The following is a 17714-nucleotide window of genomic DNA, read 5'->3' on the forward strand; positions in this document are numbered from 1 at the left end:
TGAGGCTTTTTAGCTAGTGATAAACCATTTGCCATCCAGCTTCCCACTGAAATGGTTCCCTGCCAGCTGCCTCATTCACAGCTGGCCAGTTCCAACGTCTGTTTGCAAGAGGCCTTGGAAACAAATAAATGTCACCCCCAATTATGCATTCTTCCATCACCCTGTGCTGTGCAAGCAGGGTCTCTGAGTTAGGGGGGGAGGAATCTGCGCGGCGCAAGTAGGTTGTGCCTGAGGTTTCTGCAGCTAACGTAAACAGTGACTTTGTGGGAAACAGTTTTGGAAGTTGAGAGCGAGACATGTAATTACACGGAGAGCACCTGTTCACCGCAGGTGGATTTTCTTCTGACCAAAGTGATTTCTTTTAATCGCTGGCTAGTCTGGCTCTAGAATTCCTACTTACAGTTTAAGGAATGCTGCCATTTTCACCACTCAGAACCTTGGCCTCAATTTAATCCTTTAATTACAGAGCAAAATCAGTGAAGGGGAGATACTGCGTTGGCTCTGGGTCAGTTTCAGAGCAGAAGCAAAGGGACTCCAGACCAGCTTAAAATATTCACATGGGATAGGAGATAGATGTGCGATCTCTGTATGTTAATAATCAATATGATAGTATTCATACCTGTTGAAAATATTAAGATCCTAATGACTAATATCAATAATATAAGCAATCACGTAATCGTTGCCGTACACTTTAACAAAACATAACACGATGTATATCTCACAACAACTTTGCTGTATTTGCACGAGGTTTCACTTATGAAAACCTAAAAATGCAACTGTCCATATTGCACTGCAGAAGCAAATGTTCGTAAAGAGTTGGAAATTTTTGGAACTGCTCAGTTCACGACAGAAGTTCGCAAGCCATTATTCAGAGTTGTGTGTGCACTGAACATGTAGTATAGATTTTGTTAAGAATTACATAAAATATATGTATGATAGTTGGGGTCCCTTCCGGACCACCAGGCCCCAGTAATTTGTACTGGCTCCCACCCACCATAGACCATGATGCCACCAACAGCTTTGCCGCAAACCACCTGTGGCTTCCTGCCCACTGGCTGAAGACCTATGCTTTGAAGGAAATTGAAGTTTTAATTTGCCTTCATAATATAATTTGGTGTTTATGCATTTGTTTAGAGTTGTAACCTGTCGGGGGGCATTCCCCCATCCTTCTTGCCTGAAAGGTGATCTATAAATTCATTAAATATCTATAATCTGCCCAGTTTGAGGATTAATTTTTTGGCATAAATCTCTTATTCTTGGTGAAGCCAGGATACCTTCTTGCATTTGCTGTGAGCGTTTCTGTTATCTGGGATGTCTCCCTTAAAACGGGGCAGTCTTTGCAGATGCAAGATGCAACAATTATGGACAAATTAACGACGCATCTAAAGGGAAAAAATGGACTGGTGTAAAAACCTACCTACTATACAATGTGGCATGTCTGTAAAATAGATATGCAATGTCCAATTCTGTGTCACTAGTAGGTAAAGGTAAAGGGATTCCTGACCCTTAGGTCCAGTCGTGACCGACTCTGGGGTTGTGGCGCTCATCTCGCTTTATTGGCCGAGGGAGCCGGCGTACAGCTTCCGGGTCATGTGGCCAGCATGACTAAGCCGCTTCTGGCGAACCAGAGCAGCGCACGGAAATGCTGTTTACCTTCCCGCCAGAGAGGCACCTATTGATCTACTTGCACTTTGATGTGCTTTCGAACTGCTAGGTTTGCAGGAGCACTGCTACTAAAAGAAAAGTAATTATTTCTTTATTACAAAGGTCACATTGCTCTTTTTAAAAAATAGTTAACAATCCCAAATTTGAGGTACATTTCACATGTTGGCCCATAATATACCATTTTTCTGTAAACACCATCAACCAGAAGGGCTTTATATGTTCTCATGTCCGCTACCTGTGAAATGTGGTACCTACACTGTTGCAACCTCTCCTGATGTACAAAGTGTACTATCATATTCTGCCTTTAGTTTTGTTTTTTTTAATCCCACTATTCTAGACTCCTTCCAGGATCTGGAAGTGGTTCTGTGCTTTTTTTCCTGCTGTGTTCATCTCTGTAAGAAATATCAGTAAAATATGTAATAATAATTATAATATTTCCAGAGCAGGACACAATCACTATAAATAAAACATATAACAAGATGCAGCGAGTTTTGCGAAGCAGATAAACTTTGAAACAGCAACAGCAGTAAAACTCATGGCTCTGGTGAGGCAAGCAGATCCACCTCCACCTTTAAAGGACTGGGCAGGAAAACACATTTTTAACTGGCTCAGCAGACCAGCAGCACTCTTAGTAAAGATGGGGTCATAACTCCCTGTAATGCAGGAATCTCAACGAAAGTATCTGTGACAGACGACCACCCAACCTCAGTTTAAAAACTTCCGAGGAAGGAGAGTCTACTACAGGCATCCCCAAACCCAGCCCTCCAGCTGTTTTAGGACTACAACTCCCATCATCCCTGACTACTGGTCCTGTTAGCTAGGGATGGTGGGAGTTGTAGTCCCAAAACAGCTGGAAGACCGAGTTTGGGGGTGCCTAGTCTACTACCTTCCAAGGGAGACTCTGTCCCACTTTTCCATAAATGGCTATAATTTGCCCTTTAGACCTAGTGCAGTGGTTTTGCAGGTCAACAAGCAGCTTTAAAAACCACTTAGTTGGAAAGTGGTTGTGGTTCTCTGTGGCAAGGAGCAGATGCAGCGGTGCATTACATCTGTGTGTTCCTGAGGGGTTGCTGGATGTGCTAGGTCTGCTGCAGCAAAAGAGTTTAGTGGCAGCTTAAAGACCAACAGATTGATTGTGGCAGGAGATTATCCAACAAAGTGGACTCTAGTTTATGAAAGCTGAAGCCATGATGCATCTGTTTGGCTGTTAGTTGCCACAAGAGTCGGTCACAAGGCTGGAGCCACCAGTTTTAGGGTGCCTTAACAGAGGCTTAGGGTTTCACCCAACACTAGTCATACTCAGAGTAGACCTGCTGAAATTAATTAATGTGACAAATCTAGGCCGGCTGATTTCAATGGGCCTACTCATGAATAGAACTTAGTTGGAGTCAACCCATTGTGTTCATATCATGAGAGATAAGTTTTCCTGCTGCGTCCTGCTCTGGGCACCCCATATTTTGAAGGGCATTCACCAGCTAGAGTATGCCTGGAAAATACATCATGGAGAGGCTGGTCCAGCGATGACGTGTGAACTGAGGTATGGTGATGCAGGATGATGGATTGATTGTTAAGCCGCTCTGGGAACTGTAGTTCTGGGAGCTGCATTCGAGTCATTTTAGGCTTTGTTGTTTAGTCGTTCAGTCGTGTCCGACTCTTCGTGACCCCCTGGACCAGAGCACGCCAGGCCCTCCTGTCTTCCACTGCCTCCCGCAGTTTGGTCAAACTCGTGCTGGTAGCTTCGAGAACACTATCCAACCATCTCGTCCCCTGTCGTCCCCTTCTCCTTCTGCCCTCCATCTTTCCCAACATCAGGGTCTTTCCCAGGGAGTCTTCTCTTCTCATGAGGTGGCCAAAGTATTGGAGCCTCAGCTTCAGGATCTGTCCTTCCAGTGAGCACTCAGGGCTGATTACCTTATGAATGGATAGGTCTGATATTCTTGCAGTCCATGGGACTCTCAGGAGTCTCCTCCAGCACCAGAATTCAAAAGCATCATTCAGCCTTCTTTATGGCATTTTAGGCTTAGTGATCTTATAAGCAATGTGCAAGGGCACTCCAGGTTTGTGTGGGCCTTTGAGCAGCAGAGTATAATTCACCCCTCTGTTGTTCTGCTGGCTCTGCTGCTCACTCTCTTAAGTAGACCCCCACCCCAGACCCCCACCCCAAAGCCCAGCCCTGGCAGTGCCATTCAGGGGAGTGAGGTCACTGTCCTCACATGCAGCTGTCAGGCACCAAAGTGCTTTATTTGTGTGTGGGTGGTTTTTTTTAAAAAATCATTTTATAATGCATATGAAACAGAGAGAACAGTGATAACAACAAAACTCAAAAGGTGAGAAATAAAACTCCAAAATACAGTGAATACAGTCACATGTGGCGTTAAAATAGCAAAGTCCAAGCAGAGACTATCAATGGGGTCTGATTATCCAACCTAGTTCCACATTTGCCAGGATTGTGATAGGGGTTGTCTTGAAAATTGTGGTTCCACTGTATGTATAATAAAGGAATGCCAAGCCAAAAAGAAAGTGCCTGGAGGTCCTAGTCCTTGTCAGGAAATCCTACTTTAATAATTGGAAAAGATGGTAAAAAGGTAAAGGTACCCCTGCCCGTACGGGCCAGTCGTGTCTGGCTCTAGGGTTGTGCGCCCATCTCACTTAAGAGGCCGGGGGCCAGCGCTGTCCGGAGACACTTCCGGGTCACGTGGCCAGCGTGACAAAGCTGAAAAGATGGTAATATGGAAAAACTAGTTACGTAATAACAGGTGTATTGATCTTGGGCTAACTGGTAGATGAGGAAGGTGAATTTTATACGCGCAATGCTCTAAGAGAAAAATACCATCCGTCAGAAGTGGGCCAATGGCAATACTTGCAGCTACAACACCTTTTAGTAACTTTGTTTGGCCTGGTGACCTTTACAGCATTTGAGACACTTGAGATTTTGGACCAATTGGACAATTCATTTGAAACTAAAAAGCCAATAATTACTTTTTACAGATATTTATTATCAACAAATCAGTTTGCTATGCAGAGTTTAAGAAATGATTGGAATAAAGAATCGGACTGTTCAGTGTTACCTAGACAGCGGGAAAATGTCTTGTCTTTGGCATCAGACGGATTGATGGAACTTAAACTAAGACTTATACAACAGAAAATACTATTGGACTGCTTACATTTGTATAAGAAAGGAATATCTAATGTATCTCATTGCTGGAGATGCAATATGGACAATGCTTCTCTGAAACATAGGCTTTTACCATGACCCACACTTACTAAGTTTTGGGAGAAAGTTCTGGACTATATGAGCAAGATTCCTTGGGGGGAAATAGGATTTTCAGAGGTAAATATGCTCTTGGACTAAGGTTACCAGATGTCCCTGTTTCCCGAGGACAGTCCCCGGATTTACAAATCAGTTCCCATATAAAAAGGGATGCGGGTGGCGCTGTGGGTTAACCACAGAGCCTAGGACTTGCTGATCAGAAGGTTGGCAGTTCGAATCCCTGCGACGGGGTAAGCTCCCGTTGCTCGGTCCCTGCTCCTGCCAACCTAGCAGTTTGGAAGCACGTCAAAGTGAAAATGGATAAATAGGTAGCGCTCTGGTGGGAAGGTAAACGGCGTTTCCGTGCACTGCTCTGGTTCACCAGAAGCGGCTTAGTCATGCTGGCCACACGACCCGGAAGCTGTATGCCGGCTCCCTGGGCCAGAAAAGCGAGATGAGCGCCACAACCCCAGAGTTGGCCACGATTGGACCTAATGGTCAGGGGTCCCTTTACCTTTTACCCCATATAAAATCCTATCATTCCTACTTGAAGTTGAAAACTGTCCCCTGATTCATTGAAAAAAATCTGGTAACCTTATATTGGACTATACAGTATACCCATTGTATGGAAACTGACAACAGGACAGTGAAAATGGATTCCACGTGCCCTAATGGCAGCCAAGAGACTGGTATTGATGAACAGGGAGGATAGAGATCCATTTCCCCTTAATCAATATCTTGAAAACATGACAACATTGGCAACATATGAACTGACAGCTTATAGACACACTTTCTTTGGATAAATACAATGATATTTGGAATTAGTTTACACAGAGTGTATTAGATTATTGACCATTATATATGTGGATTGGGATAATAATATTAATGTATGGCAATTTCTCACCCACTCTATCATTTTATAAATGATTCCCCCCCCCCAAATAAAATCTGCTGCTCCCGTTCATCCTGCTGCCGAAGGCAACTGCCCCACTTTGCCTCGTGATCAAAATCTTTGACTGATCAAAAACATTCAGTATCATTAATAGGCATCAAGGTCTGGGCCACCAGCCTAAGTGTGAAATACCTGAAGAAGTGTATCTGAAGAAGTGTGCATGCACACGAAAACTCATACCAATAACTAACTTAGTTGGTCTCTAAGGTGCCACTGGAAGGAATTTTTAAATTTAATTTTATTTATTTTGTAACTGTGAACTACCTGTATCAGGAGGACTCATGGTGTCTTTGCTGCCCACTTTACCATTTCAAGTTTTGCCAGCTCAACATGGTCCTAGGCAGCGGATGGGCTCCAGCACCTTTGCTTCTGGTTCAGAACACCCTTGCGAATTATTCAAAGCAGGGGGAGCAGGGAGGCTTATCCCCCCCCCTGCACTTTGGCAACAGCTGCAGTGCCACCTGCTGGCCACGCTGGGTCATTTCCTTTCTTTATTAGGAAGACTACAGTTGGGAGAGTAAAAATCCGTTTGTGGATATACCCTGTACATGAATCATTACATGACCATCCCACCCTTCCTCAAAGGAGTCCAAGGCAGAGTGCATACCAACACACACCCCCCTTTAACCCTCCTAACAACCCTTGGAATAGGTTAGGCTCACAGGTAGTGATGGAGTCCTGTAAATAGCTTTATGGCCAAGTGAACCAGGGTCTTCCTAGATTGGCCATCTAGAAGAAGAGAAGAGTTTGGATTTGATATCCCACTTTAAGGAGTCTCAAAGCGGCTCACATTCTCCTCTCCCTTCCTCCCCCCCAACAAACACTCTGTGAGGTGAGTGGGGCTGAGAGACTTCAGAGAAGTGTGACTGGCCCAAGGTCACCCAGCAGCTGCAGGTGGAAGAACAGGGAGGCGAACCCGGTTCCCCAGATTATGAGACTACCGCTCTTAACCACTACACCACACTGGCTCTCCTAGGGCACCACTGTGGCTTTTCTCTTCCTTGCCTCATATTCCCACGCCCCAATGTGGTGCAGTGGTTAGAGTCAGACTAAGACCTGGAAGAGGGCAGTGCTCAAATCCCTGCTCACCATGAAGCTCACTGGGTGTGACCCAGGGCTGGTTGCTGCCTCTCTCAGCCTAATCTGCCTTTTAGGGTTGTTGTTGTTGTGGGGGAGTTAGATGGGGGGGGGGAAGAGCCATGTCATCCACCTTGAGCTCCTTGAAGGAAAAGGATATAAATGCAATTAATAACAATAATAAATTTATTTTACCATAAAACAGGATAAAAATATTTTAAACAAACAAACAAAGTACCCAAAACTCTTGTCCATCAGCTTGCACCAAGCTGTCCACGTGATTAGCATGCCTGCAATATTTGAGATTTGATTGCATTTTGAAGCCTGAGGCTTTGAAGAGCTGTAAAACAGGGCTTGCGGTTCAGCTGTCCGCTGGGTTTATATGAATATTCTGATGAAATGTCGGGGGGGGGGGTTGTCTTTGTGCCTTTCACAGGATAGATAAAGGGTGTTGGAATGTCCCCCCCCCCATTTTTTTAGAAAATAGAAGATGAAAGTTGTGGAGTAACTAAGAATTGCGAACACACACACAGACACAGAGTGACTTGGAACAGCTACTATCTCCTAGCCTAAACTACCCCATAGGGTTATTGTGGTGATAAGAGGCAGAGGAGGAACCCTCAGGGAAAGAGCATGGCTGTGTATATAGTACTGTTACAGTGCACACTTCTGATCACATTCTTGGTGTACAGTGTGGTGTAGTGGTTAAGAGCAGTGGACTTGTAATCTGGTGAACCGGGTTTGCTTTCCCGCTCCTCCACCTGCAGCTGCTGAGTGAACTTGGGCCAGTCACACTTTTCTGAAGTCTCTCAGCCCAACTCACCTCACAGAGTGTTTGTTGGGGAGGAAGGGAAAGGAGAATGTTAGCCGCTTTGAGACTCCTTCGGGTAGTGATAAAGCAGGATATCAAATCCAAACTCTTTCTCCAAAGCAGCTCTTTATTTGTAAGCTGGAACAGAACTGAACAGCAAACAACTCAGCCGGCCTGCTTTTATAGGCAGCCGGCTGTCAACATTGTAGCAACAACAACCCAGGGTTTCCTGCCTAAAATAACTGACGTGGACCTGAGTGAAAACTATATATGCAATACTCCTGGTGGCCAGGGTGAGAACTGCAATACATAACACCCCTCCCCACCGAGATAAGGCATTAGTTACAATCATAGTGGTTCCATTACATACAGCAATACCCGTATTGGGATCAGTAAAACACATAAGCATATTAATTGACCCTATTCACCATACAGCTTTACATGTGCAGTTTGTCCAGTAAACATAGTCTTTTAAATACGCTGGGCGCTTGGAAACCCTGCTGGATTGCAGAGGGCCAAGTACCAGAGTCCGGGTGACCTTCCGATTCTGGCTGCGACCAAATGTGGCATTGAGCCCAAGTTCCCTGGCTCCACTGCTGTTGAAGGAACTGCCGTGAGCGGACTCGGCAGACGGTCAGGCACGGCGGTGGTCTGAGTCTCTGGAGAGCCAGGCAGACCCACTGAAATGGCTTGGCTCGGCTCCATGCCCTCAGTTTGTGAGGAAGATGTAGATGGAGCCTTGCCTTCCATTAACAACTGCTCCGGAGCTGGGGCCACAGTTGGGGGCACAGCGGTAGTGTGACACGGGCTGCTGGCCTTGTGGATCTCCTGGGCGGAGCATTCGGCCAGGGCCTCCTCAATGGCTTTTTGCAGCGTGAGGTCTGGCTTGGCAAGGAGACGCCGTTGCAGACGGATGTCCCGGACCACGCAGAAGATTCGATCCATCAGGGCATTGTCTAAGTCTCGGAACTCGCAGTGCATTGCAGCCTGTCGGAGGGCGGTGGTGTAGTTGTTGATTGACTCCCCCTCTGCCTGGTTCTGGTGGTAGAACGCATGGCGGGCAGCAATCTTGGACGGCTTTGGCGCATAGTGGTTGCGGAACTTATCTTGCATCGTGTCCCACAGTGTTGCCTGGACTGCTTCAGGTGCAACCAATGCTCGGGCCGTCTCGAACACCTCAGGCCCACAGAGGCTGAGGAATAGGCCCCGCTTACGCTCCTGTGATACTTCCATCAGCTTGTTGGCTTGGAGGTAGCAGTTGAACCGAGCGAAGTAGGAGTCCCATGATTTAGAGGCTGGGACAAATGGCGGTAGAGGCACGAGTGAAGCCATGTTTCCAATGCCGGTGTGAAGGGCGATGGATAGAACACAGTGCTCTAGCCAGAACGGTCAGCTCTGAATTGGTTCTGCTCCGTGATTTTGCTCAGTGTTTCAGCTCCATGATTCAGCTCAGCTCAGAGGGTGGCTGCGTCTGGCTGTGCTCTGATGTCCATCTATTCCACCTTCGTCACCAGTGTTGAATAGTGAGTAGACATAGCAGATGACACAGCGATTTCTACAAAGCAGCTCTTTATTTGTAAGCTGGAACTGAACTGAACAGCAAACAGCTCAGCCGGCCTGCTTTTATAGGCAGCCGGCTGTCAACATTGAAGCAACAACAACCCAGGGTTTCCCGCCTAAAGTAACTGACGTGGACCTGAGTGAAAACTATCTACACGATACTCCTGGCAGCCAGGGTGAGAACTTCAATATATAACATAACCCAGACACCGAAAGGAGACAAAGCCCCCTCCAAGCAGAAACCTAGTAGGACCTAAGGCATTCTGTAAAAAGTTTCAATTTAGTTTTCTTGTTAGTCCAGACAAGGCAGACATCTCCTCAATTTTAAATTGCAGTGACAAAAAGCTGCATCCTCTAGCTGGTACATTTTTGCAAGAGCTGCTTCCTCTTTGCATACCCGCCAACATTTTTCCGCTGAAAATAGGGATGTCTTATTTATTCTTATTCTTACTCTTATTACAGTGGTACCTTGGTTCTCAAAACGCCTTGGTACTCAAACAACTTGGAACCCAAACACTGCAAACCCGAAATTAAGCGTTCCAGTTTGCGAACTGTTTTTGGAAGCCAAACATGCTCTGTTTTGAGTGTTATATTTCTGATTTGAGTGCCACGCTTCCGTTTTGAGCGTTATGCTGAGGTCTGTCTGTTTTTGCTATTTATTTTGTGTTTGTGTTTTTGTGATTCTTTTTGTTTTGTTTTTGTGACTGTGTGGAACCCAGTTCAGCTACTGATGGATTGATTGTGTGACTGCAGTAAATGGTTTATTGCTTTCATTTTATGGATCAATGGTCTCATGAGATAGTAAAATTCATGTTAAATTGCTGTTTTAGGGGTTGTTTTTAAAAGTCTGGAACGGCTTAATCCATTTTGCATTACTTTCTATGGGAAAGCGCGCCTTGGTTTTGGAACACTTTGGTTTTGGAACGGACTTCCGGAACGGATTAAGTTTGAGAAGCAAGGTACCATTGAATTATTATTATTATTAGACTACTGCAATGCGCTCTATGTGGGGCTACCTTTGAAGGTGACCCAGAAACTGCAATTAATCCAGAATGCGACAGCTAGACTGGTGACTGGGAGTGGCCGCCGGGACCACATAACACCGGTCCTGAGAGATCTTTATTGGCTCCCAGTACGTTTCCGAACACAATTCAAAGTGTTGGTGCTGACCTTTAAAGTCCTAAACGGCCTCGGTCCAGTATATGTGAAGGAGCGTCTCCACTCCCATCGTTCAGCCCGCACACTGAGATCCAGCGCCGAGGGCCTTCTGGCGGTTCCCTCATTGCGAGAAGTGAGATTACAGGGAACCAGACAGAGGGCATTCTCGGTAGTGGCACCCACCCTGTGGAACGCCCTCCCTTCAGATGTGAAGGAAATAAGCAGCTATCCTATCTTTAAAAGGCATCTCAAGGCAGCCCTGTTTAGGGAAGTTTTTAATATTTAATGCTGTACTGTTTTTAACATTTGATTGGGAGCCGCCCAGAGTGGCTGGGGAAACTCAGCCAGATGGGCGGGGTATAAATAAATTATTATTATTATTATTATTATTATTATTATTATTATTATTATTATTATTTAAAATTCATGTTAAATTGCTGTTTTAGGGGTTGCTTTTAAAAGTCTGTAACGGATTAATCCATTTTGCATTACTTTCTATGGGAAAGCGTGCCTTGGTTTTGGAACGCTTTGGTTTTGGAACGGACTTCCGGAACAGATTAAGTTTGAGAAGCAAGGTATCACTGTATTATTATTATTATTATTATTATTATTATTATTATTATTACCCCACCCATCTGACTGGGTTGCCTCAGCCACTCTGGGCAGCTTCAAGCATATATAAAAACATAATAAAAAATTAAACTTATTTAAAAACAACAACAACAGAACTTCCCTATACAGGGCTGCCTTGAGATGTCTTCTAAAGGTTGTATAGTTATATCCTTGGCTCAGGAGTCACATAACTCCATACCCTCCAACATTTCTCTGATGGAGATAGGGACCTCCTAAAAAAAAAGCAGGACATTTCAGGATCAAATCAGAAAATGGGACAGCTTTTGTAAACCTAGGACTGTCCCTGGAAAATAGGGACACTTGGAGGGTCTGTTTTGCACATAGAGGTCCTCCATCGTTCTGCCCGGACACTGAGATCCAGCGCCGAGGGCCTTCTAGCGGTTCCCTCATTGCGAGAAGTGAGATTACAGGGAACCAGACAGAGGGCCTTCTCGGTAGTGGCACCTGCCCTGTGGAACACCCTCCCATCAGATGTCAAAGAGAACTACCAGACTTTTAGAAGACATCTGAAGGCAGCCCTCTTTAGGGAAGCTTTTAATGCTTGATGCATTACTGTATTTTAATATTTTGTTGGAAGCTGCCCAGAGTGGCTGGAGAAGCCCAGCCAGATGGGCAGGGTATAAATAATAAATTTATTATTATTATTATTATTATTATTATTATTATTATTATTATTATACAAGATGAAACCATTAGTCCCGCTTGCCCAGTATTGTTTAGTTGTTTAGTCGTGTCTGACTCTTCGTAACCCCATGGACCAGAGCACGCCAGGCACTCCTGTCTTCCACTGCCTCCCGCAGCTTGGTCAAACTCAATATTGGCTCACACCAATGTGGAACTCTTAAGAAACTGCTGCCATAAAATGCTCTGTTCACAGGTAATAATTGGCAGTGCTTAGATGACACCTCCCTAAATAGAACACAAGGCGATTAAAGCAGCCAGTGCTCCCCCAAAACTTGCAACATCTCCAATCATCCAAAAAACCCCAAAATACTCCCCCAGAGATGAATACATCTTTAAAAAATAACAAATTGGGACAGAAGTACTTGAGGGTGCTGTACTTTGGGGGTCCCAGGTTCACACTGACTCGATGGGGTCTGAGATGGATGTTTCTCTCAGCTGTAGAGATAGAGATAGTAAGGGGGTGTTGAACCCAGGGCCTTCTGCATGCGGAGCAGGTGCTACAGCCCTCTCCCTGCTTCTGATGGGTGTTGTCTGCCTTTCCTGTATTGTGGGGTCTCAGGAAAAGCCACAGAGGCCTGTTCTTGTCTTGTTTTTTGGTTATCCTAACTAACCATTTTGCTTTTGTAAAAGAAAAAAAACACTGCCTGCTTTAGAATTTAGGAGGGTGAGCCATAAAACACATGAAGACCAGGTAATGTTGCTAGGCGATTTTCAGGGAAAATCTCCCTATGTCTGGACACTGTCCCTTTCAAGGCATGGTGTCCTGTTTGAATCAGTGCAAGGAACCTCATAAGGGGGGGAAGGGGGGGAGAGAAAAGGCTTATATAGAAAGTAGAATTTTTTCCTTGGCGCGGCCTTTTCCATTCCTTTGTTTGGAACATGTTTGTGTTGGGATACTGCTGGGAAGATGGGGGCATCAAGCAGCCCCCCAGCTGGTTCCAGCCACCGGCTGGCAGCCAGTCTCCCATGAAACAGCATCCATCAGCGACACAAGCCTCAGATACGTTTAGAGACCCATGCACGCTCTGTCAGCAGTGTGTGTAAATCTTCTCACAGCAGAATAGGCGGACAGAGAAATGTGTAAGCATAATGTACAGCATTTTATTCAGCATAGTTCAGGAACAGAGGAAAACACGTCTGCTTCCCTTCGTCTCCAGCAAAACAGCAGTAACACAAAAGCTATATACAAACGGAAGTTCCCAGCAGACTGTGCTGGCAGTAAACAGGCATGTGACACACAACAGTCATGCCTGCACCCTTTTAAGGTGGAACAGAACTAACAGTTTGCCCTCTCTTTTGCTCAGCTGAATAAAAAAAGGTTTATTGGCTCTCCCCTGTTTTGGGCTCTTACTGATTTTATGCGTCAAAGACAGCTCAGGTCCGAATAGCGGACCCAACTGTACCTTTTCATCCAGACTTGGGACATTTCCTTGTGACATCAGTCTGAGACATTTGGCGCCCTTCCCTGGGATTGTGACACAGACACAGCTCTGCCCACGGTCATTGGTGGTCAGGGTCTGCCCTTGCAATGCCCACCCAATCAGAAGGCCACACAGAGCCAGCAGGGCAAGGAACTGAAGATGCCCTCCTCACACAGGAAAGGGGGGTGAATGGGAGTTGGAGGGCCAAATAGGAGGAGAGAAGGAGACCAGTCTAGGAGGAAGGAAAGGGCTGTTCCTCAGGCCCAGCCCAGTAGATATATCTATATATATAGTCAGCAGCAGTTTCCACAGTCATGAGGTCGTGTGCCATGGAACAGAGGAAGCTGCCTTATTCTAGGTCAGACAATTGGCCCATCTAGCTCAATACTGGCTACACTGGCTGGCAGCCAATGGCTCACCAGGATTTCAGGCAAAGGAATTATTCCTAGGCTTGCCTGGGCATCTTAGATAAGAGACAGTTCCTGGCATCAGCCCTCTAAGAACGTACTTAAAGATGCACCAAAAATACTGGTTTTGTCCAATAAAAATTATTTATTATTCTGATGAAATGGACTGTGATCGATGAAAGCTTATACCATAATAACTTTGCAAGTTTTTAAGGAGACACAAGACTTGGTTGCTTTTGCTGAAAAGCCTAACGCAGCTAATCCCCTGGAAATTATTGTTTTATTTCTCTTCTCCCTCCCCTGGCTAAGCATTCACTGGATATTGATCAGGCATGGTGGGAAGATAGATCAACAACACCAATGAATTATTTATTAATTGGATTTTGTTATCAGAAAGGGTATCTGCAGCATGACCCATAAATTTTAATTATTTTTTAGTTTAATTATTTTTATTTGGGGTGCTTAACAAGAGTCCATTTTTCTGTATACTTTTCACAGTTTGAAGGACATAGAATTATTTTTCACATTTTCATTGTCCCAGCTGAACTCAGTAGGGCTTGCTCCTGAGTAAAAAGAGGCACAGGTGTGCACTGGCCAGGCCCAGTGGCTGAATATTAGGATTTTGCTAACACTGGATATTTGGGACACATCTGCTTGCATGTGAGGAGTCACCCACATCCACATTTATTTTAATTCTTAAATGAAATTATTTTAATTTGTGACAAGGGGAAGTCTACAGTTTGGGAAACTGCCAAAAAAACACACAAAAGAAAATGGGAGGAGGGCATCTTGATGGAAACTGAGGCAGAAATGAAGAAGAAAAGCAGGTGTTTTGAGGAAAACGAGGAAGAATGGAGGAAGGAAAAAAGTCCCATGAGGGAAACTGAGGCAGAAAAATGAGAAAGAGGAGGAGCTAGCTAACCTGACTGGAAGAATCCACAATCAGAAAGAAGAGGAATATCAAGAAGATTGGAAGAAATTTAAAGACTATTTAGCTAAATATTGTAACATAAGATAAGCAGAAGTCACTTGAAAGTATCAAATAGGCCTAGGATTAGAGTAAGAATGAACTGTAAAATACTATGGATTTAGATAATTATGAAAAGAGAAGAAGATAGTAACTTGAAGGAGTTAATTTGAGTAGAAAGAGGAAATTGGAGAGCTGTCACAGGGTGATTCAATGAAACTCAGTAAGCGGGGATTGGAGGAAGTCAGTTAACAATGAAAATTAAATCAGGTCTTAAAGTAATAGGTGTTTATATGTTTGTTTTTATTTTTTTTTAGTATTGTAATTTTTTTCTGTGTTATATTTGTTACAAATTTGGAAAATCATTAAAATTTGGGGGGGGGAGAAAAATGAGAAAGAGGAAAGAAAAAACTTGAGGGAAACTGAGGAAGAAATTATAAAAAAATATGAATGAAACTGAAGTGGAAGCAAACTTAAAGGAAGCTTAAAGCAGAGAGGGGGGAAAGGCATAGGAAAACTGAGGCAGTAAAAAACACATGGGGAAACTGAGGCAGAAAGTTGAATGCGCATAACTGAGGCATAAACAAATGGAGGAGGAGGTGATGGGGAACTGAGCTGACTAATAATATTTAATGCAGGCAGGCGCTTTAAGGGGAAAAGGTGGAGGCTGCGCTGGAGGGCGCGCTTGAGGGCGCGGAGGCTCTTCGGTTGCGCGCACGTCGCCGCAACAAAGCCACAAAGAAGGCTCCCACGGGGAGCATGCTCAGTTCCCCCAGTGCCGGCAACGGAGGAGGAGCGAGCAGCCGAAGACGCCGCCACCGCCGCTGCCAGCCTGAGGATGGAGATGCCGGTGGGAGAAGCAGACGCCGCCCCCGCGCGCGAGGAGAGGAAGGCGGCGGCGGAGGAGGAGGAGGAGCAGGAGCGCAAGGGGGCGGCGGGGGGTCCGCCGCCGCCGCGGCCGGAGGGTCAGCCGGGGGGCGTGGAGGGGGCGGCGGCGTTTCCAAGAAGAGCCCCTGGCACTGCGCCCTCGGCTCGGGCAGGTGCCGTGGCGCGCCTGGGCTCTGCCGGGCGCCGGGGCGCAGCGCCCAAGGAGCCGCCGCCCAGGAAGAAGAAGGGTCCCGCGGCTCCGGGGCCCCGGCCGCACCCGCGCAGGAACCCGCGACCCGTAACGGTGGACAGCTCCAAGGCGCGCACCTCGCTCCAGCCGCTCAAGCGCAGCCTCAAGCTGCTGCGTTGGAAAGAGGTAAGCGGGGAAGGGCGCGGGGAGAGGACCCAGCACCCCCATGCCTTGGCCCGGGTGGAAGCCCCCCTTCCCCATCGCAAGAGCAGCTCCGCAGCTGGAGCAAACCCGGGTAGAACGGGACTCCAACTCCCATCATGCACCACCGTTGGCCTGGCTGGCGGGGGCTGATGGGAGTTGGAGTCCTGGCACAGCTGGAGGGACGCAGGTTCGCCCATCCCTGAGCCGCCGCACCTAGTAGAAGCACCGGCCTAATTTGGGGGTCTGTAGCCCGCACGGCATGGGGATCTGGAGGGGGACCCTGCTGTGAAAACTCATTGCCCACAGGCACTAAGTTTGGCTCTTAGATGACTTTGGACGTACAATAATAATAAAATTTTATTTATATCCTGCCCTCCCCAGCCGAAGCCGGGCTCAGAGCGGCTAACGACAGTAAAATACTTGGTTGGCCACTGTGAGAACAGGATGCTGGGCTCAGAGGCCCAGCACCCCGAGCGGTGCAAGCTGGGCACCTGGGGGCGGGGCTAGCCATCCCAGGGGGGTGGAGCGATGATGTCACCACCTCTCAGGGGTGTCACCCCCCCAGGTGGGTTGCATCCCGCTTACTCCTTCAGTGGCTGGGCTGCAAGGGCCTGATCCTGCAGCTGGGCTCTTCATCCAAGGACCACAGGGCGGTTTGCAGTATAAAAACATGAAAACACCTACTATAATAGCAGTACCCCCACCCCACAATTTAAGAGGGCAGAGAGTATATTAAGCTTATCCCCACAGTTGCCCACTAACCCGTTGTGTGTTTAGCTAACACTGACTTGGTTCATTCATAATTCCATGCTATGGTTTACTAAACTATAGTTTATTTGATCTTCTGAACACTGTGCAGCGACTTTTAACTATGGTTTGTTTGTTGCCAGCCAACCAACCAACCAGGATCTGAAACCAGAGCTTGTTGTTAAAGTACAAACCTTGGTTTGGCAAACTCATAGTGTACACCAGCCTTCTCCAACAGCTGGAGGGCACTGGCTGGGCAAATGCTGATGTCCATGCAGCTTTGATTATGCATCAGTTCCCTGATTCTGAAGACAGGATCTGTTTTCTTTTGTGCAGCGGCAACACAGTCTAACTTTTCTGATGTGGTTTCTCTTCTTCCCGGTAAACAAATGAACTTTGCAAGGCTCCAGGCTCTTCCTGGAACACATCTCTCTCTGCATTTAAAGGGCCTGGCTAAATGTTTAGAACATCAGCCCCTTGCCACATGGCCAAGGATGATGGATGCAAGCAAAAGGTCTATCTATCTCAAAACTCTGTTTGGGACACCAGCTCCCATCAATCCCCACCAGCATAGGAAAGTTGGGGAAGTCTAAACTGGACACGTACCAGGACCTCCTGGTGTGTGTTGCGTTTTGCAGCTCTGCGTCAAATTTCACCTTGCTTTCCTCATAATGTCTAGTTGAGCACAATTCATATTGTGACATCACTGCACCGTGCAATGCCTTTGACCTCACTGCTGGCAACCAATAATATGAGGCAGGAATGGACCCCAGGTAAATGGTGCCTTTCTGGTTTTCATTGTGTAGGCATTGACCAGGAGTGGAACAGAGTCCAGCCCTTGTGCAGGCACCTAGGAACAAAACTGGGCTGTTTCCCCTGCTTCTTCCTGAAGAAAAAAAATTGACACACCTCAATTTGGCTGGTACTGAAGCCATTCATCATGCTGCTAATTAAGTTTTCTTTCTTAAGAACCTATGAAGAGCCTCTGCTGGATCAGGCCACAGGGGCCCTATGTAGCCCAGCATCTTCTTCTCACAGTGGCCAACTAGATGTCCACTGTGGGAAACCTGCAAGCAAGATGCAAACACAAGAGCCCACCAAGAGTGGTGGGGCAGCCAGAA

The 17714-nt window shown here is 46.3% G+C and overlaps 1 protein-coding gene across 1 annotated transcript in view; it reads left to right on the top strand.

Annotated features, from left to right (window-relative positions):
* Nucleotides 1-15323: 15323 nt before the first annotated feature.
* Nucleotides 15324-17714, top strand: part of TTLL11 (tubulin tyrosine ligase like 11) — a 62645-nt gene continuing 60254 nt past the window's right edge. The window contains exon 1 of the mRNA XM_081896432.1: nucleotides 15324-15828. Within this exon, the coding sequence (XP_081752558.1) occupies nucleotides 15424-15828 (405 nt within the window). The 5' untranslated portion in view covers nucleotides 15324-15423. The remainder of the gene's footprint in view (nucleotides 15829-17714) is intronic.

This window comes from Podarcis melisellensis, assembly GCF_964234715.1.
Source record: "Podarcis melisellensis genome assembly, chromosome: Z".
In the NCBI taxonomy this organism is placed as follows: Eukaryota; Metazoa; Chordata; class Lepidosauria; order Squamata; family Lacertidae; genus Podarcis; species Podarcis melisellensis.